This window comes from Tripterygium wilfordii, chromosome 7 (assembly GCF_013401445.1).
Source record: "Tripterygium wilfordii isolate XIE 37 chromosome 7, ASM1340144v1, whole genome shotgun sequence".
In the NCBI taxonomy this organism is placed as follows: Eukaryota; Viridiplantae; Streptophyta; class Magnoliopsida; order Celastrales; family Celastraceae; genus Tripterygium; species Tripterygium wilfordii.
In genome coordinates, this window is record NC_052238.1 from 7,359,735 (window position 1) to 7,385,040 (window position 25,306).

Consider the following 25,306-nt stretch of genomic DNA (forward strand, 5'->3'; position numbering starts at 1 on the left):
AAATAAACAAAACTCATTTGAGAACAAGTGGAAAACAGAGGAATTAAGGATTTGAAATGAAACAGACCCATAAACAAAACCCAACTTTTCTGATTTCACTTCTTTGGCTTTTGCTAGGCTGTCATTAGAGTGAAGAAAATGAAAGAAAGTTTTGAAAGGACATGGAAGGGAAAGAGAATGAATCCGTGGAAGAAGAAGACAAAAGTGGGATGATGATTGAATTTTAAGAAAAAACAAAAAATGTGTGACGCTTGATAATGTCATATTTTTTATTAGAGTTTATTAAGATTAGCTATACTTAATAAAATTTGGGATGCATATAATCTCCATCATTTTTAAAAGATGATAGACAAATTGAGACGAAGGGAGTTTTAAGTTAAAATACACATTGTCCAAACTCCAAAGCAATATATATATATAAAATACTGATCTCACATGTGTGTTTCCCAAAAAAACAACAGCGAATCTCACTTGATCAATATTCCCAAAGACAAACTCTCTGAAACTTGAAGTCACCCATCAAACCTAATGGTTGAACTCAAACTTGATACAAATTATAATTTCATTTGAGAAGTAGAAGCACATTCACAAGACATGCATTTATTATTCACAGTATCATAATTTGCATTACAGATTCATTTTTCATCCAAACTATATCTCAGTCTTAGTCCGAAAGTTGAACACACGTCGAGAAGTCGAATTACACACAAACGTTTTGCCACCCCAAATTCTTATGACATTAGAATTCCCTCTCTGGGAACAGAATGGGAGCAACCAGAGACCACAGGAAAAGAGCTGCAGTTGCCCAACCAGTAACAATCCGGATCCAAACAGACGGCCAACCTACATCGATCAATTTCCCACTCTCCCCGACAGAAGTCGACCACCCAGTCAAAAGCATGGCTGAATACATACTAGCCAAGGAGAAGATGATATGGAAGAAGGAATACGAGTAAGTTACGGACTTGGCATTCTCTTTTTCATGACCCTCTTCTGCAGTGTTGTCCAATGGAAGCAGAGGCTTACCTGCATGCATCATCACCAGGAAAAAAACATGGTCAGATTCCAACAAACAGCAAGCTTTTGGCTTTAAAACTATTTTTATATATTCATTATGAGTTCTCGGAATACGAAAAGTTTTCATTTTCTCAGGAATTTTTTTTTTCATATTAAAACTGTAGCAATTTCTGTTTTTTATTTTTATTTTTATTTTCATAAGAAAACTTAGAATGTCTTTTTATATGTTTTCCCTTTTACTTGGTAGTAGAATAGATTTTGTAAAAAAATCAACTGTATGCAAAACACACATGCATGCTCTGGTTTTATTTTTGATGAATAAAACAAAAAATAGACTTTATTTTAAATAGTTTAAAACATAATATGCTTTCTTAGTAAAAAAGTTCACTGTCAAATTACGTGGAAATCTAACCAGAACTCCAAATAAAAAGGCTTTATAACAGCCAAAGTTGTATATGTTTGCTTCTCCGAGGAATACCAAAATGTGGTTGAGACAATTAGAAATAAGCACCACCAAGGTATTATACAAATGTCATGAAACAAATATTGGTTGAAAATATTGGGCAGAAACGGCACTACAAAGGTATTGTTGCAGATTGCATATCCAGAATGATGAAGGAAGACCGTTAATTTTATTTTTCTTTTTAATCTTTTTTAAGAGTAAGGAATCCTTTGTGGACACGTACAGTTAAGAGGTTGAGGGTTTGCCTTAGGGGAAAAAAAGGAAGAGTTTTTTTTTATGCAAACATGCAGTGAAAGAGATTTCTTACACGTACAGTTAAGAGGTTGATACACGCTCGTTGGGAGGCTGAGAGGAGAAGGTGAGTTTATCCAACCCTACATGAGAGATTCAGGGTGATTTTGTTCAAGTTGGACATTCAAGAATTCTATTTTCTTGAATTGGGGCTGATTTGGGGGTTAGAGTTTATGGTTTAGCTCAATCCTACTTCAAATCTACATCAGTAGTTTAAAAACTACATCAATTGGTATCAGAGGGAGGTTATGAGCAGCCTCCGACTTCTTTAACCTACGACTTTTTTAACCTATGTATACTAACAAAGAGTGGCTTACCTCGGGTTTTGAGATTGGGACAATGACCAAACCCAATTTAGAAGGGCGAGAAACAATCCTCAGGAGTTACACTTGAAGAAATCAGGACGGCACAAATTAAGGATCATGAGATCAATTTGTGCACATCTATCTAAGCATGTAGACTTTTTATGGAGTAAGGTTTTCGGAAAGACAAAGGAAGAAGCTGGTTTTAAGACGAGGGTGAGTTTAGTTGCAGTTGAATCTGAATTTCAGGAGGTTAAGGGAGAGAATGTGTGTGGCAGCAACAACTGAAGAAGTAGAAGGGCAGCGTGCTATGGATGTGGAGAAAGTTCAAACTGTTCTTGGTCAAGACGAATTTCAGCTAGAAAACCAATTTCCGGAGGTAACAGATGCTGCTGTAAAGGAATCTATTGGAAATTCCAATGATGAAGAGGTCATAGAGGATGGATTTGCAGCTGTGACAAAAACTGATTCCATACAGCTTAGAGTAAACAAAAATGATGGCAATTCAAAGATGACTGAGATGCAAGAGCCGGACTTCATTATTCATGATGAAAATAAAGTCAACATAGTTGAACCTATTGGATTTAGTGATTTTGTCACTCCTAACAAATTTAATTACATGCATGGAGATGATAGTTTGCTCTTATCTTTCATGATTCCATTCAAGGTCCTAAAGTGGAATCAATTCACCCGAACAATGATAATTTACAAGAAAGAAGGCGCAACCTTTGCTATTTTGTCACTTCAGAATTCGAGTTCGAGTTCATTTCTACAGCTGGGTATGTGAATATGAGCTATTGAAACAAGTTAGCCCCACATCAACAATTATTTCTCCATTTACTCGCCAGAGTCGAGTTCCTGAAGGGGCGAGGAAATTGATGAAGGAAATAATTTTGTTTTTCTTTTTAATTTTTTTAAAGAGTCAAGGAATCCTTTGTGGGGAAGGTTTCCTTTTTAGTTAGTTTTTTTAAAGTCATTACATTTGTCTTTGTCTAGGCCAGTAAAGTTTAAGATTCCTAATGTTTTCTTAAACCTTGTTGTAAACCTTTATTTAAGGCTTGCTTGCTTGCCTCAGGGGAAAAAAAAAAGGAAGAGTTTTTTATGCAAAGATGCAATATGAGAGATTCCTTGCACTTTTAGTGAGAGACCGATACACGCTTGATGAGAGGCTGAAGGGAAGGGGAATTTATCCAACCCTGCCCGAGAGATTCATGGTGATCTTGTTCAATTCAAAAGTTCAAGAATTATCTTCCAATTTCAAACCTAGGAATTGATAATGAGCCCTAGGGTTTCCGGAATTGGGGCTGATTTGGGGCTTAGGGTTTATGGTTTTACTCAATTGTAGTTAAAATCTACATCAGTAGTTTAAACACTATATCACAGAATAGTCAAAATTTGAACATTTTTGTCAATATTTACCAGCACGTGGTGAACTTGGAGGCGAGAGCAAAGAAGTAGAAGACCCAGCACGGACAGCAGAATAGACAACAGATAGAACGGTCGTGAGCAGACCAAAAGTAAGTGTGCCAGCAGAAACAGCTTTAGAATGCTTGTGAAGACCATTGCACTCATAGTCCCTCGGTTCACTGGCAAGTCCACTATAGCACAGGTACATGCAATATAGAGATATAACTGAAGCTGGCAAAATGCTACCATTTACCTGTTTAGCATCAAAATGACAGACAACTATGAGAAGAGGAGCCACAAGGTCACTCAAAATAAGAAACTAAGGAAGAACTATGAAAATTATGCACATATGCTTCAGCTGAACACGTACATATCGTTATAAAATATAAAGGACATATTTGGAAGGAGGTTCTTGGGGGTTTGGTAAACGAGGAGATTATTAAATACCCATGCTTGGGAGTTGGACCAGAGCGATTTCAGGAGTTAGTTCTACTTCCCCAAATAGCCTTCATCAAACTCTACTTTTCTACAACCAATGAGCAAATAAGGCCAATAAATAACTCTTTACTTCAAAACCCCTTGTTTCCCTCTCTCCCCTACCAAGCATGGTTTATAACACCCCCTTCCCCCCATCCAGCTAACCCTACCACCCAAGCATGGTTAATAACTCTCACTTACTTTCCACTCCATCAACCACAAGCCCCTTAGTTTCGTTTTCATTAAAAACAAAAAGAAAGCAAAAAGGATACATATTATTGCAGGAAAATTAATGTATATTGTAGGAAAATTATTTTTTTGCAGGAAAACTAATTTTTCTAAGTATATAAGATCTGTGTAAGGCAAATTAAAGTCCTTGTCTCAAGAATCTGCATCCTCGCTCAGTTTACAGAATGGGTGTCTAAAAAGACAGCAGATATACCAAACAGACATCTTGTTTGAGATGGGTGAGTACTCAAATATACAATGTTTGAAGAGTTCAGTTAGTGTTGTAATGACCCATTCTACAGCTCCAACAGAGCTGAACAGCAATGCACAGCAGCACAACAGGTATAATAAGTTGTACAAATTGCATAGAGTTATTGTTTATAAATTAGACATAATATGTTTTAAACACCAATAGGACTGTGTGCAAGATCATAAGAGAACATGGCAAGTATTTAATAGGGAATTTTGGAGGAAGCAGATCATTGCTATTAGTCAAAGGCATATAAGGATGTCGAAAGGTTTATAAGAGGTGCCAAAACACACTTGGTAAGAACACGAAAAATTTCCAAAAACTCCAAGGCTTCATTTTAGTATCGATTTTATGTCAGAATTCCTACATACAAGAAATAAGATCATTTAATTCTATTTATGATGGAACAATTCTCCAAAATGGCACATTCTCAAGAAAGTTTATGATTAGTTCTACCACCTCAAGAAGCTTATGTAGGTGAAAAATGGAGAGGCTTTTCTTGTTGAAAATATCCTAAAGATTAATGAAAAACTAGTAGCAGAAATCAAGGCTAGAAATGAATCATATAAGAGAACTACCATCAAAGTCGAAGGTCACAAGAATTATAAAAAATGTGACAAGACGTTAGTGCAGTTGAGGCAGGAAAAATTCCCCAAGAGAAATTCAAACCAAGTAAAAATGGTCGAAGAAAATCAGTCCCAGATGCACAACGCAATAATCTTTCATATCCCAGAGCAGACACAACTTATCACTATTTAAACAGATACATCTTAGCAGTTCCTACACAGTGATTGAGAGAATAAAACTGATAGGTCCAAGATGGTTCAATACAAGAGGAAAGCCCAGAGAAGGAGCCCAATAGTATGAAGTGAAGCAGGGTAGTAGTCTGTTTTAGTAGTAGTCCAGTTGTCACTCTTTTATTGGTAGATGTTTTGTAGTAGGGTTTATATATGTTCTTAGGTGTGGCCGTTGAGGGCATTGAGATTCTAATATCTTGTGTTAGGGTTTTACCCACTGTGGAGGCGGCTAGCTCCTATAACTGCTAGTATTATCTCTGATATTTGCGCTTGTTATTGCCTTTGTTAACTTTGAATCTATCAAAAACATCCCCTACAGTGGCCCCATGTATTTTCTCTTAAAAATGTAACTACATCACTATGTGTGTGAATTAGAAGCCAAAACGAACTGACTGAACAAGAACATTACTGGCTCGAAAAAAAAAGTAAGAAGGGGAGATTTAGAACTCACAGCAGGATGCAGTGCAACAATGGCAAAAACAAGAACAACTATCAGGGTCATAACAATGAAAAAGGTATTCAGCCCACAGTCATGTGAAGCAGGTGTGAACCAATGGAATAGAAGTCCCGAGAAGACAAATGTCGCTAAGTAGCAAACAAGTGAAACAACGAAAAGAGCAATAAACCTGCACATATGAAAAAAGCAAAAGGAACAGAGTAAAATCTAGTCAAAAAGAATATAATTGAGAGAACAAAAACTTGAATCAGAAACATAAGTTAACTAACCAGAATTGCTCATCATATCCAACCCATTTCTCATTCCATCCATGAACAAAATCCAACAGAAGCACAACTTGAACGAGAAGAAACAATCCTGATCCAAACTTGGACATTGTCTCTGCAAATATAATGTAGCTGCCTGTTAATTTAAGACTAATGACTCTTGTTTAACCTCAATAGTTAGTTAGTCTCCTTTTTAGTCAAGTGCAATACTTCCAAATAGCTAGGCCACCACTCCACCAGCGACCACATTCTCAAGCATCAGAGTCAATCCTAAGACAGTCAACCAATTAAGTCACCCAAAAAACCTCATATGGCACACATCGGAATGATCAAAGGTTCAACAAACTGATTCCCTTTTGATATATTAGGCCTGAGAGTTCATCTTCAATCAACTTAGGAACTTTGCCAACAATACTAAAAATAATGCTCGGGCAATGAGAAAGCACATCTGAATATTTTATATAATCATTTAATTAGTCTAAAAAAAAAAAAAACAACAAGAACTATGCTGGCAAGAGTAATACAACAAGTAAAAAAAAGACTAATAAGATACATAAGTGTGACATAAACAAACAGGCATTCCATAAAAAAATTAGGAAAAAGTACAGTATCTCCAAAAAATAGATAAAACCCTACTGTCATACACTCATACATACATATCATCATTATAATATTTTGACTGCATGCATGTAATATCCACATCACTTCAAAAAAAGAAAAAAAAACTATAAATGCTCTTCTTTTGTACCACCTTGGGGCTTTAGTAAATCATTTTATCGATTCAAAGAATAAATGACACTTATATCAATTCGAGAATAATGAAATTAAATTTATAAAACAAAACCAAGCAACGAGAAGTGGCATGTCATTCCCATCCATAAATGTCAAGAACCAACAGAAGGGAATCCACGAACTACAATATGAAAAAAAAATTAACACCAACTAAAAGAACAGCATAAACAGAAGCTAAAAGGTAACTACCATTATAGGCATAAAAGCCAAGATTAAAAATATGCTCACCGTAAAAGCTGATGATCTCATTCGGAAGGAAAAACATAAAGATTACCAAAAGGCACCAGCTAATTATTTTCATCATCCAGCCACCATGGTGCACACTATCACGAGGATCCTTCTGACTTTTCACACCAATCATTAAGATTGCAAGAATAGTAAAGAAGAGAAAATTTCCCAAGCTAACTCGCAGTACTGCATCAGTTTCAAACCACTCCCTGCTAGGTGTCTGATGAAAGTGATTAATCCCTACATCCATAACGAATACAACATCAGTTTCTTTCCCCCGAACGAAAATATCAATATTGTCCTTAAATGCTAATAAAAACAAATTGTAAAAATAGTTGTGCTAATAAGGTATGTGATAAAAATTTTAAAAAAAAAGTAAGATCAAAGTGGTGCTAGAAGTAATGATGGAGCAAATTTGCAGCATTCTCCAAAGGTCATTACACACAGTCTGTGCTACTAGTTCTAATATGTAACTAATTTGCAAAAATTAGATAAGCCACATTAACTGGGAGCTCAAGTGGTCTTCATTATCATTTCCGTTGAATTTCTTAAATAAGATGATTTAACAGGGAACCTGCTAACCTGTTAAATCAGGTGATTTAACTCAGAACCTGTTAAAGCAGTTTTAATTTTCTCTAATTTTAATTTTTGCCAGTATGGGCACTAGGAAATTCTTGAGTTTGCTGAAAATTTGTCAAAATTCCTTTTCCAATAATTCAATTCTCCTACAATTAAAATGGATGATATCTACTTCACATTCAAACTCTAAAACTCTTGTTTTCAAAAGCCTATGACATCTAACAATGAAAAGGCAAAATTTTAAACCAATAGTCAAAATATCATAAAACCTACAACTAATGTTCACAACATTCCAAAAGAAGTACCAAGTTGTCAAAATTTTCAACTTACTACTCCATAATCAATTTTAATCTACTGGACCACACACTAGGACTGTTAAATCGTGTGTGGCTCGCTAAGAACTAATTATGAAGCATTGCTGTCATGGCTCTACTTTAGTTGGTATCATAGAAAATAATTTCCAAAAATTCCCGACGACTGTTTGAGGAAAAATGTTTTCGATTATGAATTCGCTTAGATGATTTCCTAAATCACTGAGAAATCTCAAATGATTAACATTCGTCTAAATTTTCACCCCCACCCTAAAAAAAGCTGTCATTGAGAGGCGATATACCAAGAGCAAAAGCCACTTTTATTAGCAAAACCAGGGCACCCAAATTAACAAAATTGAAAAAAGAAATTTGAGCTTCACAAGTCAAAGTTATTCTATATTAAATTAACAGCCCTAAAAAAAATTATTCAGAAAAGCCTTAAAAAGTCAACTGCACAGAAATAAACCAGAACACAAAAGGCTAACAGGGCTTACAAGGGAGTTTCTGCATAAGAGGAGCAGCGACCTCACGGAGGATCCAGGAGACTACAAGTGAGAGCGCAAAAAGGCCGCAGTAAGCAATCCTTGCAGAGCGACGGCTGATCCCCGACACCACAGTCCGGCATGCGTCGCAAGCACAAGCCGCGCAGCATGACGCTAGGCAAGACGCCGCCCACATCTTCTATGACGATCGATTAAAATTTTTTGCCTACAAACTAAAAACCATCGGCATCTATCATCTCAAGAAACCCTAATTATAACTAACAAGATTAAAAATTGAACATAAGAAGACGATAAAGATATCCATACCTGAAAGAAATCAAAAGCCGAAGGTTTCGACGATCTTGAACGCCAAAGCCGAAAGCAATGATTCTTAGAAATTTGGATCAAGTCTGTTGTTCCAAACAAGAAAGAGCGAATATAAAACAACTTTCCTTTTAGTTCTTACTAATTTGGATTCTTCTCCTCCAATACGGCAAAATTGACTATTTCGTCCCTCAACTATACATCAGGTTTCAGTTTTGTCCCTAAACTATTTTTTTCCCTATTTCATCCCTCAACTATGACTAGGTACCTCGTATGTCCCTAAAGTAAGAAAGACATCGGAAAAGTCCATCGTGGCACCTAGGTGGCAAATCAGAAAAATCTAATGTGGCCAACTATCCCCAATGTGAACGATATGTCCCTAAACTATTAAATTAGTCAATTATTTATCCCTAAACTTTGTTAAAAACTACTCCCTCCGTCCTATTTTAATTGTCTCATTCAATTTTATACACAGTTTAAGAAAGTGCATTATTTCCATTCAATTTGACATTTATACCCTCATTTATTGAGTTGGTTGTTGAGCTCTTCCACCTTTTCAATTTAATGGTAAATAAGGGTAAGATGAGAAAAATGGATTAAATTAATTTTAATTAATTGAAATGGACAATTATTTTGGGACATCCCAAAAAGGAATAGAGGACAATTAAAATGGGACGGAGGGAATATTATTTTTGTCCTTGAAATTTGGTAAATGCTACAAGTATTAAAACAACCAAAAAAACATGAAGTAAGTTAACAAAATAAGGTAGCACATAAGCTCAAACATCTCAAACAGAGCCTGATCTAGTACAGAATTCAAATGTAGCTTAACAAACATCTAAAATAAGTAATACTAGTCCAATATCTCAAACAAACGTAAAACATAATACAATATTAAAGAACAACAGTTCATCACAAGCAAGCCCCAACAAGCGACTACTCGCACACTATCATCTTCATCATTTGTTCACAGACCCCTGCGTACCAAACCCCGTTGTAGACCCTGAAGACGACCCTCCATATGCATGATCAGTGCCCTATAGTATAACATATTAAGCACACATATATAAAAAAGGACAACCAAGTCAATATTGAAGTAATATAGTTTATACCTGATGTGTATTGAAGGATGACATTCGTTCTGTAATGCATGATCTTTCAAAAACAGTTACAGATCCAGTCATTGGATCTCATACAGAGTACGTCGTAGGGCCATAGTATTTGGTTGTCCGCAATTGAGGTCTGAATACTTGGTACTTTGGCACAAATGGTGGTCTTTGAGTACCCCCAACAATGGGAACATAAGGTGCTTTTGGCCTCACACCACTAACACCCCCCAACAGATGTAGCCATTGGTCTAACACTAACAATAGATGCAACCATAGGCCTCGTTCCCCTAACCTCGTTCCCCTAACATCAGCAGCCATAGGCCTTTTTCCCCTAACATCAGTAGCCACAGACCTCCTACCCCTAACAGCAGCAGTCCCCGTAGGCCTTACACCCCTAACAGCTGCAGTTGCAGTAGGCCTCACACCCCTAACAGCAGTAGCCATAGGTCTAACATCAGTAGTAGTTGAAACACTCATTATATGATGAAAGAATAACAACCATATACACTTCTCTTTTGAAACATTGAGGCACAAACTCCTCAAGTTTTCTTCTTCGACTATATATGTAGCTCACTACGTGCCTACAAGGTATTCCAACTAATTCCCATTTTCTACAACTACAGCACAAACCATCCATGTCTACCACAAATTTCTGTTGCATGCATAGCACTTCAAATTTCAAATCTCCTGCCCATTTTGGCAGCCACTTACTAGATTCTTTATGCTCAATTTCTAGGCTTTTCTTTATCTTCGGAAGGACATTTCCTTGGTACTTATTGATCTTGATCCTATTCTCTGCCCATCGTGTCATGAAATATCCTTTTATCTCATCCAACATTGTTACTATAGGCTTCTCTCTATATTGCAAAATGATGGAATTGAATGTTTCTGACATGTTGTTCAAAAGCGTATCACACTTTGCATATCCACTAAAGTGAGCCTTACACCACAATCTAGGGTCGATTGCGTTCAATTCAGCATATGCCATAGGATTCAACCTCTCAATCTCTTTCATCTCGCTTTCCCATGCTTCTATGTAAGTGGTTCTGGCTTCTTTCCACATGAGCTCTTTTAACTATAATCCAGGAAACCTCTTCGAAATATTCTTATACATGTGGCGTACACAGAATCTATGGTCATGTTGTCCTTCTAATGCTTCCAACACATGCACCAGACCATAACAAGAATAAAGAAACACTCAGTTAATACAAACACTTGAATCTAGCATTTAGTAACAATTAAAATGTTAAATTTGGGAAGCATTTACCCTAGATGGTGTAGGATTCTCCAACTCCATTGCATACTCAGGTGGTCTATCCACTATCAATCCACATGTACTGCCAGGATTAGACCTCAAAACCTCTGCACAAAAGTCATGAAGCCTCTTGTATTGTTCTGAAAAACTTCCATGTACTATCTCCAATGCTTTCTTCCTTGCTCTTGATGCCACTGTCTTGCTGATTTCATTTGCGTATTTGTCTCTAACCTTCTGCATAATCTCTACTAACTTCATCTTTGGGTTTCTTCTCATCTTGTCCACCAACCTATTAGCAAGCCATTTAAAGTTCAACATCTTATTTTCATTAGTCCGCTCACAAGCATGTTCACCTACAACAGTCTTCAGCTCCCAGGTATCCACCCCTCGAAGCTTTGAACAAAATAGCAAGAATTTGGAGCCATCAACATAGGCAACCCTAGCTCTAACATTGTCAAACTTCAGCCACTTGAGCTGCCATCCACCTTATATTGCATACGTCGCGACTGCATCTTTAAAGATATCTATGGATGGAAATCTAATTCCTGGATGCCGCTTGAATCTATCCATGTGCTTGATTGATTTGAACAAAGGATGAGCTTCTTTTGGGACCCCCTCATCCTCTTCTTCCGTAGAACCATCATAACTTTGAAGCGAGACTGATTCATATTCTGCGTCACTAAAGACTGTATCATTGTTTGGCCCCAAATATAAGTATTTCATTCGATGGACACTCACTTTGGTCACCCTCAAGTACACCATCTGTGTATTACAAGAACAAGTCATCGTCCATATTGTCCTCGTCACTGTCATCGAACCTGACATTCATAACGCTATCATCACTACTAGAATTTGTGCTCCCCTCACTGTCAATGTCAACCTCAACCTCAATCTCATCACTACGTGACACACTAGAAGACTTTCTTCTTGCAGCACAACTCTTCACCATTTCACAATACCTACAAGAACAATTCAGATATATACATGAACATATGACCATTAAAAATTGACACAGTACATTCACAGTGATTCAAACAGTTCATTCACACAATAGAGTGACGCATAACTACCTTAAATTCATACTAATTCCAAACAGAACTACAAGCAATCCAAAAATAGTCAAAATACAAAATCCAAAATTTCAACAAAAACAGTTTGAATCAGTTCCAAAATCCTTACAAATTGGAACCCATACAACAATCCCCAGTTACCCCATACGAAAATGGAACCTATACGAAGTGAAATTGAAAGGAGAAAGTAAATCGCAGGTAGGACGAACCACGAGCATCAAAACCTATATGAAACCTGAAATCGTACCTTTTTAATAACGAAGGAAGTTGTAGTTGAGATGGACTATGCTTCGCGTGTGCTGAAAGAAGAAGAAGAAGATCGAGTTCGGTGCAAAGAAGAAGAAAGCGAGATATGAGCTTTCAGATATGTAGAGATGTGAGAGTAAATGGCTGGTGTGCATATGGTGATTTAGGGATTTAGGGTTATTTGTTTCTTTTGAGCTTTGACACAATTGTATCTCCTTTCCTATATGGCATCTGACACAAGACACCAACATGTACAAATAATGCCAACTCATGTGCCAAATCAAATTTTACAGGTGCCAGAATAAATTTAGGGACAGATGGGGTACTTAGTCATAGTTGAGGGACGAAATAGGAAAAAAAATAGTTTAGGGACGAAACTTAAATCTGATGTATAGTTGAGGGATGAAATGTTCAATTTTATCCCTCCAATACGATTCAGGAAAAAAAAAATATGCAATAGGCCCTTTACTTTAATAAATTTGTATGGTCATCTCGAAAGTCTTTCGTAGTTTGGTATTTAAGATTTTTAACAGTAGTTTCGTAGGGTTGTGTTGTCAAAGTGAAAGGCGAGGCGTGTTGTCGACGATGGCATTTGGCACTGGCGTACCGGGTGGGGCTTCCTGGACTTTTGAGAAGAAAATATTTAATATAATACCAATATCAATATCAATATCAATATCAATACTAATTTATAAAGTTCATAGAAAAGGCATTCTCTTGTGGCGAGTTGTTTTTTTTTTTTTTATAGTCGAGTGACTTTTCATTTGGTTTCTGGATATGAACGTCGTCATTTCTAGCTAATTTGAGGACAAGCAAAACGACGTCGTTTTCGTGGTGTATTTGATGCTTTGCGTCATTGCATCGTGTGAGTCACTCGTGTGTCTGTGCATTGGTTTAACAGTCTTCTGTGACGCTGAGCCTTGAGCTCCGTGTGATTTGTCGTTTTTCCATAAGTGAATTTCTCTCTCTCAGTGATGCGGCGTCGTATCATATTCCTTCCAAGAAATTGTCTTTCCCTAGAATTGCAGGAGCGCAGCGGTTCATGTATCGACATATGCCCTAATTTTTTGTTCTCATCTAGTTACTTTTTTTGGGCGTAAAGTAATTTCATTTTTTGTCGTTTTGTTTGTTTCTACGATACGGCGTCGGTTCTGGATTGCATAGGACAAGTTGTTTTTACCTATATTAGCTTCAGATCTGTGGTTCATGTATCAGCCAAATCTTTCCATTGCTTTTATTAGCCATCTGCCCTTACTATCTTTCTCTTCAACTCACATAGCCTTTCTTCTCACGAGATTAATGTAGGGTGTATTTTTCGTTCAACAATATTCTCTTCATACTAGCTTTATCCATTTTTGTGATGATTGTTTAACAAGTTTTGCTATTTGATGGAATTCAACTTCTTTGCTTTTCTATAGATTTTGGAGATGCATCACTCTAGATGACTCATTTCATCTAAGTTTTTCAACAGTATTTTCAGTGGACTCTTTATGTTGCATGATATAATCAATTGAAAGACTTATTTGTTGATTATCATTCTCATAGTTTACTTCAAGATTTCTTCTGTAGATCGAAGCCGTTATAATTTTCTTGAAGCATCTCTTCTAGGTAGGTGTTTTCAAATTTTCATTTATTAACTATTGATAGCTTCAGTTGTGGTGTGGAATAGAACATTGTTAGTTAGAAGCATTTGGGTATCTTTGATTGACCCATTATATTGAGTGATGTGAGTGTTTAAAACAATTATTCCTTCATTACTCCTTTAATAGTTTTCTTTTCAATATCTGTCGTTAGCTAAGGTCAATGGCATATCTTCATGTTTATTTAATTATTTTATTTACTTCGTTTAATGAGTGTTATTAGTTTCACTTGTGGTATTGGATGCAAGGATTTTCGTTTATAGCTTTCATTCTTAAAATTTCTTCCACGATATTTTCTTTAAAATACTATGTAATGGTTATATAATTTATAGTCAGTAGATTTCTCATAAGACCAAAAGCCAATCAAAGCCCAATTCATTTATGACTTCGTCCATTTTGGATTTTTAAAGCACAGTTTTGAACTATTTATTTGGGTGCTCACATGTCATCGGGCTAGCATTGAAGGCCTTTCTTAAGCGTATATTCAACTGGCCTTTAGGAGCTTAAGGTCTGACGATAAAAACAAGGGCATCACAAAGAACTATTTTCTTCAATTTTTGTCCTCTCTTTCAAAATCATCGTTATCACAAACTCTGGACTGCATCTATATTGTCTTGAACGATGATGCAAGCTAATTAGGGCTGGGATTGTGTCAGGTCGGTTGATTATTGGTCGATAATGCAATCCACCCGACCAATCAATTCTGTCCAAATGTGAAAACCATTATCGGCCCCAGTTTTATGGGTCGGATGTCGGTTGGCAATCAACATTTTTTGGGTCAGTTAATGGTTGATAATTATCGGCCAACCGACGATACAATATTTTAAAAACCATCAACCAACCTATCTATACATGGGTCGGGTGATATTATCGACCAGACTATGTGGGTCGGTTGATGGTTGATTATCGACTGACTGGTAATGGGTCAGTTCGCCGGTAATGGCCGATAGAACCGACCTAGTCCCAACCCTAAAGCTAATCATGGTACGTAACCTCCTCCACTATTGCAATGTAGATTTTCCTTAATTTACCCTTCATGCCATTAATATACTTTTAAATATCGGTTTTCATTTTTTTTTTCGATTTAACTAAATGGTTTATTACAAAATATTTCATTACCTTGCACAAAGGCAGGACCTAACAAGAGAAAAAGCTTGTGACACAAAATTAGGTAACAATTCTAATTATAATCATATGGCTTCTCTGTTTGTGTATAGTAACTTAAACAGAATGGGAGAGATAAAACATGGTTTCCAAGAAAGAGAGGAAACTGCATTGATAGAATTTCATATGTGCATCCATCAGCAGGGGAAGTCTATCATCTACGAATGCTACTATTTCCTTATGTACTAACGTCCCAACTAGGTATTATGTATCATCCAATTGCCCCTCGGCTTTTTGCTTTCTTCATAAATGTGCATCTGAAAATAGGTTCTTACATGTTAAATTTTATGTATTATTATGTATTTAAAAAGGGTGTCATTTTCAAATTAATTCATAATTGATCATAATGTTCATTTCTTATGAGAACTATTATCTTCAATGTTGATGGAAATCCATCAAGCATTCTTTAGTTTTTGTCATTGCTTTGGCCTCTATTTGTAAGCCGGTGGATTCTCTGGGTCTCTGCTCAGCTTTGTTATTCTCTTCGTTCTTATCTAGTGGCTACTATATTTAAGTTGCGGGTTAGTCATGGGTTAGGTTTTGTCCATTTATTTCCCACTCTGATAATCACTTACGATTACCAATGGTGATGAATTTAACTTATGGTGACTCCACGCAATCTCGTGATATGCGATTCTCCAATAAGAGTTTCAAAATACCCAATATAAACAATAGAACCCTAACTTCAACTGTAACTATATAAACATGTTAAAGAAACAGGCTTGTATACATATACGGCTTCTAAATCCATACTTTTAACATTCATTTACCTTCGTTTACTTTTACTGCACGGTGATTGATATGATTAACTAAAATTAACTACATCAAATCATCATAGAAACTAAAGTTCTACAATATTCATTCAACATTAGGCAAAATAAATGCATTCTATCCGGGCAAGCTCGACTATTTTACTATAATCGTGCGAGTCACGGTCTCTGCATCCAACGAATAGAGTAAAATGGTGATGTTTTGGGTTTGTCAATTATTGTGTGGTTGCTTCATCAGCACTCGCATGAGTTGTAATTACACATACGAGTGCATACCTGCATCGTAATTTTGATTAAGACAAAGGGACGAGAGCGTCCTCAATTTCCTGTTGGATTTCCTCATCTTTTAAGTGTGTCAAACTCATCGAATAAATGGAGCACAAACCCCTTCCTTTTTAAAGTTCAATGGTAATTACTACGTTTAGAAAAGCGAGAGCTAGAAATCAAGAGGCTTGAACAAAAGGGTAGAAATTAAGAGATGAGGAATAAGGGCGATTTCAGCAGGAAAATAAAAAAGAGGAAAAAGAAAAAGTGAGAGGTAATGATTCAAGTTCGTGTCCAAACAACCTATGGTCAGGTATACTCTAAACTAACAAAAATGTAATTTTCAATAAATAAAAAAGGAGAATATTCTGAAGACCACCGGATATTACTATAAGGGTGGAAATTGGATGACAGTTTGAAATCATGCATCCTAAGAGTTGTCATGATCAGATCATATTTACATGTCTTGGTGATCTTTACATAAATTTCCTTTTGAAATAACATGTCTCACAAATATTCACCATATGTTCGTGTCTTCCACTCGTTCATATGCATGTATTGCATATGTTTGTGTCCCCTATTTACTATTCGAAAATAGGCAATATTTCACGTGTCTTGCATTCATTCATAACCCCTATGTTATCATCGCATCGTGCATACATTCTCTATCACATGCCACTTTATTCCCCTAATAGCAAGATTGTGTGTCATTTCTTCATAAGCTTACATAGATTGCGAGTGGTACATTCAATCCGACTGATCCATTATCCTTCTTCCATACAATGTGTTTCGCATATACATTTGATCTCTTTGACAAATGGCAACACATGGAATCCCCTTGATTCTCGGATGATAATTTTCCTATACGACTGGATGTTGCAAGGTGTCTAACATCTTCCTTGCATATAATGAACCCCCGAACCCATGCTAATCTTTGAAAAAAGCATGGACCATGCCTTGACTGTCAGACGTCCAATTGCATCTTTAAATATCAATTGATGGCAACTTCAAACACACTCAGATGGGTTGTGGTGACACGCCCGAGTACACCCATGCATCGTGACCCTGATTACGATAATAGTCTTAGGTGAGACGCAAGTGTCAGACTTAGTCAAGCAAATCGATGCAAGTAGATAAAGTAGTTTTTGAAAAGCAAAAAAGAATAAAAACATATAATGACAAGCCACAAGCAAAAAAGATATAAACGGTGGTGTTCCATGAGAAAAGGGGGCAAATCAAATTTTAGATCAGACTCTTGAGAATCAAACCTTAGATAAAAAAACACTTTTGATATCTAGTTTTAGAGAGCACAAGCTCAAGAAAGAAGAAAGAAGGAGAATATTACAACCCGATTAATCAGAGAGATCCACAAGAAAGATGTAATCTTATCGTGAAAGACATATAACCTAACATCCGCCTAAAACTAGTATGATGGTGGGGGTCGGGCGAAACCCAGCAACTCATTGCCTTGAGTAAGGTTTTCATTATGTAACACCATGCTTAGATATTCTAAAATACATGCATACTGATAATGAACAACCACTTGAAACATGTTATGATGGTGGGGATTGTAGTGATTTGTTCTTTATTGTCATTTTTTCATACTTTACATCGTGTTTCAAATAGTCTTTTAAGTCAAATTATAAGTCACGAGTCACCTAAAGAGAGTTCAAGTCACTTCCATTTACCTGTTTTACACCCTTGATATTTCTCCTAAACCTAGAAGCTTGTTAACTTCGAATTGGGTAATTTGGAATTCTAGAGTTTATGGGTTTAGGGGTTTTGATTTAAAACTATTTAATTGATATTATTAGTAATATATTGTGTTGTGTTATGGGTATTGGCTCAATGGATATACTCGGAAAGCAATTGGTGCGCACATGGGTTGATTTATAGAATTCGGTAAAAATTGCCAAGGAGAAAAGATAGGGGATTTCTTCTCTTTTGGCTCTAAGTTAAAATGTCGTTATTGGTACTTGTTCTTGATCACTATTTGGTGCTTTGGTGTCTTTTTTATGGCCATGATGTGTTTCTTGGACTTATAATTGGTATATTCTTGATTGTTGAATTTGTTGTCCCCATTTGATTAGGTTATTGTTGTGAAATATTGATATTCTTGGACTCTTTCTTGGATGTGTCCTTGATATTTGCCTTTAGAATTGTTGACCTCCCGGTTATTTATCAACTCTTGACCTCTTTCATGAAAGAATGTGGTGCATGGATTCATGGTTTTTAAAGTTGTTCAAAGATTTTTTAATTTCCTTGGTTTAATGAAATTACGGTAATATTTATAAGTATGTTTTAAATTGTATTAAATAAATTATAAAATATTTTGCTTGTGATATTTGAGTGTTGTATCTCACGATAGGGGTAGACGAGCGAGGATGAACTATTTAAAATGGGTTTATTGGTTTGATTAAATAGTATTTTTAATATGCATAGTTTGGATAGTGCCTTTGTGTAAATATATTCTATACAATTCGAAAAGAAACATGCACTTGATTTTTGCTTTAAATTGCATGGTTTAAACAAGTGGGAGGATAAGGGAGGTTGTTATAGAAATAGTTTAAACTCTTTAAAAGAGGCATGCATCATGGTTTTGTTATGTGGTTTGTATAGGAAACGTGGATGGATATATGTCTCATATAGGTTGTATAATTTTACATACCATAGCACATTCTTTAGTTGCGGCAGAGGTTATTAGAGGTGTGCACTTCAATATCTAAGGAAAGGCTTCAGTTATCATGCTAGGTGATTTTGTAACCTAGTTAAACATAACTGGTGATCGATTTTTGATAAAAGTCTGGTATAAGATCACGACAAACATAACCGATGATTGGTTTTCGGTGAAAGTTCAGTAGAGGATCACGAAAAGCATAATTAGTGATCGACTTCTAGTGAAAGTATGGTAGAGGATCACAGATCGACTAAAGAATGGTTGACCGATTTGATTTATTAATTTTATTCTAGGTGAGTGGTGGTTGGTTGGAAATGTATTTATTTTATTGAAATATCACATTGTATTTGGGCATGCATTTGATGGATTATTACATCATGTTGTTGCATGGGCATCATTCTTGGATCATTATATCTGGTATAGTCATATGGCCTTTGGATTCTATATTTGTTTTCTTTTCGACACTTGTCATTGGCTTTCTATACCCTATTGGACATTTGACTTACCCTTTCTTTCTTATTTTCCTCTTTACCTTTACTTTTAGGTGAGTAGCTTGACGAGCAGCTGCTGGACTCGTGATGTGGACGTAGTCCATTACTCTTTCTACACTTTGATTTACTAGTAGTTGTTATTTCCTACTAGGTTGTTAGTTATTTATGTTGTAATATGTATTTTGATAAATGTGGTAGTTTTCTGACTTTGTCATTTGGATAAAATGTCTTTTGTCATTTGGGGTGCTTAGACATTGATTGGGATGTTCCTACTTTTGAATGTCCGATTGTATGGATTTCATGGATTATGCAGTTTTATTGTCTTGCATGTTTTACTATGGTTTTGAGAAAAAATTTCTGGGCACTTTGCCATGTCCTCTCTAGGATTTTTCAAATTTGGGATTAGCTTGACAAATTGACACCATTGCTAAGCAATATTGCGCCACCTCTATCATTTGATCCTGTGATATTTTCATCATTCCCTCATGTCCCCTTTCCATGTGGATATTGGGGTGTGACAAGTATCGTATGTCATAAATATCTCGAGTATCCCTTAAGTCGGGTCTTCCACACAGACCATGGGCTGGTCCAGCCAACTAGCTTCGTTGAGTGCATGAGTAGTACAGAGAATGAGCAGTCCAAACTGATTAAGAAGCTTGAGAACATAATGAAAATGATGAAAGAGACTGACTCTTATGGTTCCTTGAACCCGGAAGCCCTCTACCAGCAAGCTACTGAAATTTCTTGTCTATCATTGAAAGAAGCCTGCCCGAAAACACTCGAAAATGTACTACAGATGAATGCAACCATACCTTAGACAATAAAAAAAATTAGAAGTTAAATGGCAAACGGGTAGTGGATGGTAAATGGTTATAGTCTTAGAAATTTAAATGGACTTTTAAACGGTTATGGTATAGAGTACCTTGAATAGAAATGGTTTTGGTATTCTCTGATTGGAAAGGTATCTGACCCATTGCCATTTGTACGCAGTGTAATATACCGATAAAGGTAAGACTGTCTTTTAATGTTTTAAAGTAAATTCTTACTTTGATGAAATTTTAATGTTTAGTCTATAGATTTATTGGTATAATACTTTTAATGAAATATTTATTGGTTTATAAAACTTGTAGAGAGATTTATTGGTAATTAAATTTTATTAGTTAATGTAAACATACCATAATTAGTCCTTACAAAGGTAAATATAAATAATGGGTAGATTTAATTATATAAGTAAATCAATAATGTATTATTCTTTGAATTAAGGTTTGTCAAATATGTTACGATGGTTAAATATCTATTACCACATTAAAATCAAAATAAGAAAATGCTCTTAAAATATAGATAACTTAATTTAAAAATAAGTTTGCATTTAGCTCAAAGTTGCCTTAAATTAGACTTTATATATGTTAAATTATTCCTTAAATTTAAATTGGTCAAAAATGGTACGTTTGTGCTTGCTCTCTTTTGTGCGGGACATAAGATATGCTACTTCTGGCTGTTGGGGATAGAAGTGTTTGAGTTATGGATGATGTGTGTGTTCAGGTGTGCTAGAACTTGTTGTCAGTCCAAAGATTTTTCGATATGGCGCTGCACCAAATTTGACATGTTCACCAAATGAGTTGTATGCAGTCAGAACACAAGACTATTAGTTTGAGGTTGCCTTCCGAAAAAAAGGACTTAGAATTTGATTAGTGTCAAGTGAGAAAAGTAGAAGATAGAAGACTAAAACCGAAATGAAAGTACTCATATTGAAATTAAATGAAAACAACACAATGTTGGAATGCATTTGAAATTTCATTAATTAGGAATAAATCCTGGAATGTATTGGAGCATACTTTACAAGCTAAAATAGAAACATAGCCGTGGAGGCTTGAAAACTAAAGTGATAATCTAAGAACTAGTTGGCATGAGCCATGCTAATGGTAAAGATAAGTAAAAAGTGACCAGAGTCTTTACCTAAGAAAGTAGTAAAAGTTTGTAGATGCGGAGTCTGTGTTTGATGTGGGATTAGTGTAAGTCTCTCTTCTTCCTTTTATAGTCTTCATGGTGATCTTCATCTCCTATTACCCTGCCACGATTTTGGTATGTGCAGACATGTGAGATCGTAGGGACCTGTCTTCTTGCTTGTTGCTTGGATTGCTGGGTCTAAATTCTTCATAACTGCAACTCCTTCATGGTAATAGGCATCATAGTGGTCGTGCTCTTTCTTAAGGTGGACGTGGGAATATTGGGAACATGCACTCTATTCCACCTTCTTGGACTGTAGGAATTGTGCTAGTGATTGAGGAAAAATGGCTAACAATTACCATATTGATAGTGCTCTTGTATGCTTAAAAGTGGGAAGACTTCTTCTTCTTCAAAGCACAGGACGATCGTGGCTCTGGTTGTCTTGCGGATGCTAGAAATGTGTTTGAGACATTTTAAAAATGTACAGGCTTCAAAGTCCGATTTCTCCTTAACCTTTCTTGCGCTTATCCAACTGAAATCTCGGTTTTCGTTAAACATACTTTTTTAAAATAGGATAAAATCATTTAAAAAAATAAACCCCTTGTTTGTAGCTTTTTGGACATCACTCTTCAGACATCTTGATTTCTAGCAATTGCCTCCTAGATTATAGCTCACTTAACACCATATTTACCTGCAAAATGAACAAACATTAGTCTAAAATCTTCTTGCACTTGCCAAGTGTCCTTTGGTGATTGGTTGATTGTTGTCAATTATGGTTCCCATACTGCCACGTGTTAGTAGATGACTAGAGGTCCTTTTTGGTACAAATAGTATTGTAAACCCTCTATAATCATATTAATTACGAAATCAAATTAAGAAAATTCATTTAAACCGACTTCTTAGTTATGAAAAAAATTTATATTTACCTCACGTTTTGCCTTATATTGAAACAAAAACATAAATAAGAAATAAATTTAAGATTCTAAATTAGTAAATTACCTAGGACTAATTGATTAGTTATGATTTTTTTATCGAAATGACCTTCACACACCAACTGACATGTGACAAGGAGGAGCATACAATTGCAAAGGTCAACCAATTGCCAAAGGACATGGAAAGGGCAGGACATTTTTATTTTTAATATTTGTTTATTTTACAGATTTTTTGATAATTATTAACATGAAATCCAGGGATCAATTGTTGAAAATCAGGAGTGTCTGAAAATCAATATCCAAAAAGGGTACAAACAAGAAAGTTAGTGTCTTAACAATGTATTCTCTTTCAAATTAATTTGTTAAGAGAGAATCGAGATTGTGGCAAGATTATCTCAAGGGAAGTCCAGAAGAAGTGGAGTTTATTAGCCAAGTCATCCCTATTTCAAGGAGAAGGTTGTGGTTATGTGATAAGGTTATGGGTCCATACCCCCAAGCCCAACCAACAAGCCCAGCTCAGGCCCAGGCCCGGGCCCGTGGCCTTACCCAGCTGTAACCAATAGGCCTAAATCCTGTTGGCTGAGTAAGGAAGGCATTAGCCCGCCTTATAAATCGCACTTCACTCCCACATCTAAGTGATGTGGGATAAGTGCACAACATTCCCGCGTCGGCTGCACTCTGTAGGCACCAGACCCGTGGTCCGGATCCACAGGTAGCCCTTTACGCTACGCTAGCCCGGCCTAGCCCCCTAGGCACGAAGGAGCTGCACATAAGCCCACAAACACCTAGCTGGGTGGCTCCGATACCAAATGATAAGGTTATGGGCCCATACCCCCAAGCCCAACCAATTAGCCCAGCTCAGACCCAGGCCCGTGACCCTACCCAGCTGTAACCAACAGGCCTAAAACCTGTTGGTTGAGTAAGGAAGGCATTAGCCCGCCTTATAAATCGCACTTCACTCTCACATCTAAGCGATGTGGGACAAGTGCACAACATTATGAAGACCACTAACCCAATCACTCAAGCAAACAGCAAGAAGGCGGTTTCCTATAATTCCCAACAACAAAATATGTAAGGGAAATGTCAGAGAAACAGGAGAAGAGTTGTCACCATTATCACCATAAGCACTATAAAAGGAGAAGAACGATAAGAGGAGAAAGACGAGAAGTCTACAACCATCCCGAGTCAAACACAGACTTCACATCTACATATCTTTACTGCTTTCTTAGGCAATGACTCTGGTCACTTATGTTTTCAATTTGCGTGACTCTGACTAACTAGTTTCTAACTCAACCCTTTACTTTTCAATGCCTCCGTGGCTATGTTTTGTTTTAACTTGTAAAACACGCAATATACATTTCAAAATGTATTTCTTTTCAATAAAATACATGATACATTCCAGTAATGTGTTGTTTTTCATTTTCTTCCAATAGAAGTTCTTTCATTCCAGTGATAGTTTTTTGTTTCTGACTTTTCACACAATTCGTTTGGTAAAGAGGTCAGATTTGATGTAACCTCTTATCAAAATCTTTAGACTAACGATAAATTCTGACACACCTGAACACATATCATTCATAACCCAAATACTCCTATCCCAACAGCCGTTGAGATTTGGAATATCTCCTATCTAGCAATAGATATGAATTTATTTATAATTTTAGTATTTAAATAACGTTTTAATTATATGCATAATTTTTTAAAAAAGAAATCTCCAAAGGGTGCATCTAAATACACATTATTTTTGCTAAATGCACACGTGATGTGACACTGATTCATTCTGTCAATCTTGATTTGTCTGTGAGATGTCTGTAATTACCTATAAAAAAGGCCAGCATACGAGAGTGAAGATACTGCATGCAAACTGTTGGGTTTTGTTTCTACTTTTATTAAATGGTCTGAGTCTGAGACTAGACCCTGCATTGAACACTGAACTTGTCAGGAGTCAGGACAGACAGTGTCTCTCAAAGACTGTAATCCAATGTTTTTTGTTTTTTTTCTTTCAAGAAATTAATTGTGGGTATTTAGCAAAAATTATCGTAAACAGAATAAAAAATATTTGAAAATTCGTTTCCAATAATAATGGTAATACTAAACAAATTGCATGTTATTTTTTAAAAAATCTATAAAAAATAATTGTTCCAATAATTGAAGATAACAAAAGAAAATAATAATTTTGTATAAGTTAAGATACTTGTTTTATCACTTTCTATCAATTCTATCCTCACTCTTTCAACTCACTTTTTGTTGATGTCACTGTATTAGTAATGTGTCAATTATATACATATAATTGTACATCATTTTACATGAAATCTTGCATTGTTTAGAGTCGTTTTGGAATTAATTCTACCTAAAGAGTGGTTAATTGTGCATTTCAGGTGTAAGGGCAATTATGGAATAAAATGAGCTAAATGGATAGAAAAGAACCAAATTTGGAGTCAGAGAAGAAATCCGATCGATCGGACAACTTTGAAGCTGGGAAGACCCGATAGAGAATTCGATCGATCGGTGGCCATTTCCGATCAATCGGTCTGTTCCAGTTCGCGATTTTTGAAGATCTCTACATGCCCAAAATTACCCTCAAATCAAGTGGGTCCAATTCAAAACCACACAGACTTGTTAGAAAAACGACTTTAAGGTTTTTGGGAGTATAAAAACATAGATTTTTAGGGTTTTAGGGACTTTCATTTTTGGAAGAGATTTTTACTTATAATAAATAATTTTTTTCTTAAAATGAATATTGAAAGATTCTGAATAACTAGTTAAATTGGATTCCCCTCTTAGTTGGTTTATTTCCTTTTATTAAAAAAAACTTCATTACAGGTTGTGTAGTTTGGTTATTTTAATTTTCTATTTCTCTGTTAAGGGCGGTGTTGAACATACATTAAATAATAAGCTCAATGTAATTTTGATTAATAAGATACAATTATGGACCGAAATATATATAATTAAATAAATTTTCATTTTTATACTCTTAATTTTCTTGTAAATAAATTAAATTATTTAAAAAAAAAGTGTTGTTCAATCCTTGACCCGTCGGGGAATAACATCAAAACGTTTTTATTTTATGGAA

At 35.8% G+C, this 25,306-nt stretch overlaps 1 protein-coding gene across 2 annotated transcripts; it reads right to left on the bottom strand.

The window, feature by feature from the left end:
- Window positions 1-544: 544 nt before the first annotated feature.
- Window positions 545-8,830, bottom strand: LOC120002436 (probable serine incorporator). 2 transcript variants are annotated; one of them, XM_038851216.1, is made up of 7 exons: window positions 8,675-8,830; window positions 8,360-8,580; window positions 6,976-7,215; window positions 5,959-6,070; window positions 5,684-5,858; window positions 3,493-3,733; window positions 545-1,026 (listed from the first exon to the last, which is right to left on the bottom strand). In XM_038851216.1, exons 2-7 carry the CDS (start codon window positions 8,541-8,543, stop codon window positions 740-742), a joined length of 1,239 nt encoding a protein of 412 aa, XP_038707144.1. In that variant the 5' UTR covers window positions 8,544-8,580; window positions 8,675-8,830; the 3' UTR covers window positions 545-739. The 2 variants fall into 2 exon arrangements, with proteins under 2 accessions (XP_038707144.1, XP_038707145.1); XM_038851217.1 differs by having other exon boundaries at window positions 8,360-8,573; window positions 8,675-8,827.
- Window positions 8,831-25,306: the final 16,476 nt, after the last annotated feature.

Excerpts from the sequence above, each read along its gene's own strand:
- LOC120002436 (XM_038851216.1), bottom strand. The coding sequence starts at position 8,543 with ATGTGGGCGGCGTCTTGCCTAGCGTCATGCTGCGCGGCTTGTGCTTGC. Across the intron at positions 6,071-6,975 it reads TGAGATCATCAGCTTTTACG|AGACAATGTCCAAGTTTGGA; the intron begins GTGAGCATATTT and ends TTATATTTGCAG. Across the intron at positions 3,734-5,683 it reads TTGTTGCACTGCATCCTGCT|GTAAATGGTAGCATTTTGCC; the intron begins GTGAGTTCTAAA and ends GATGCTAAACAG.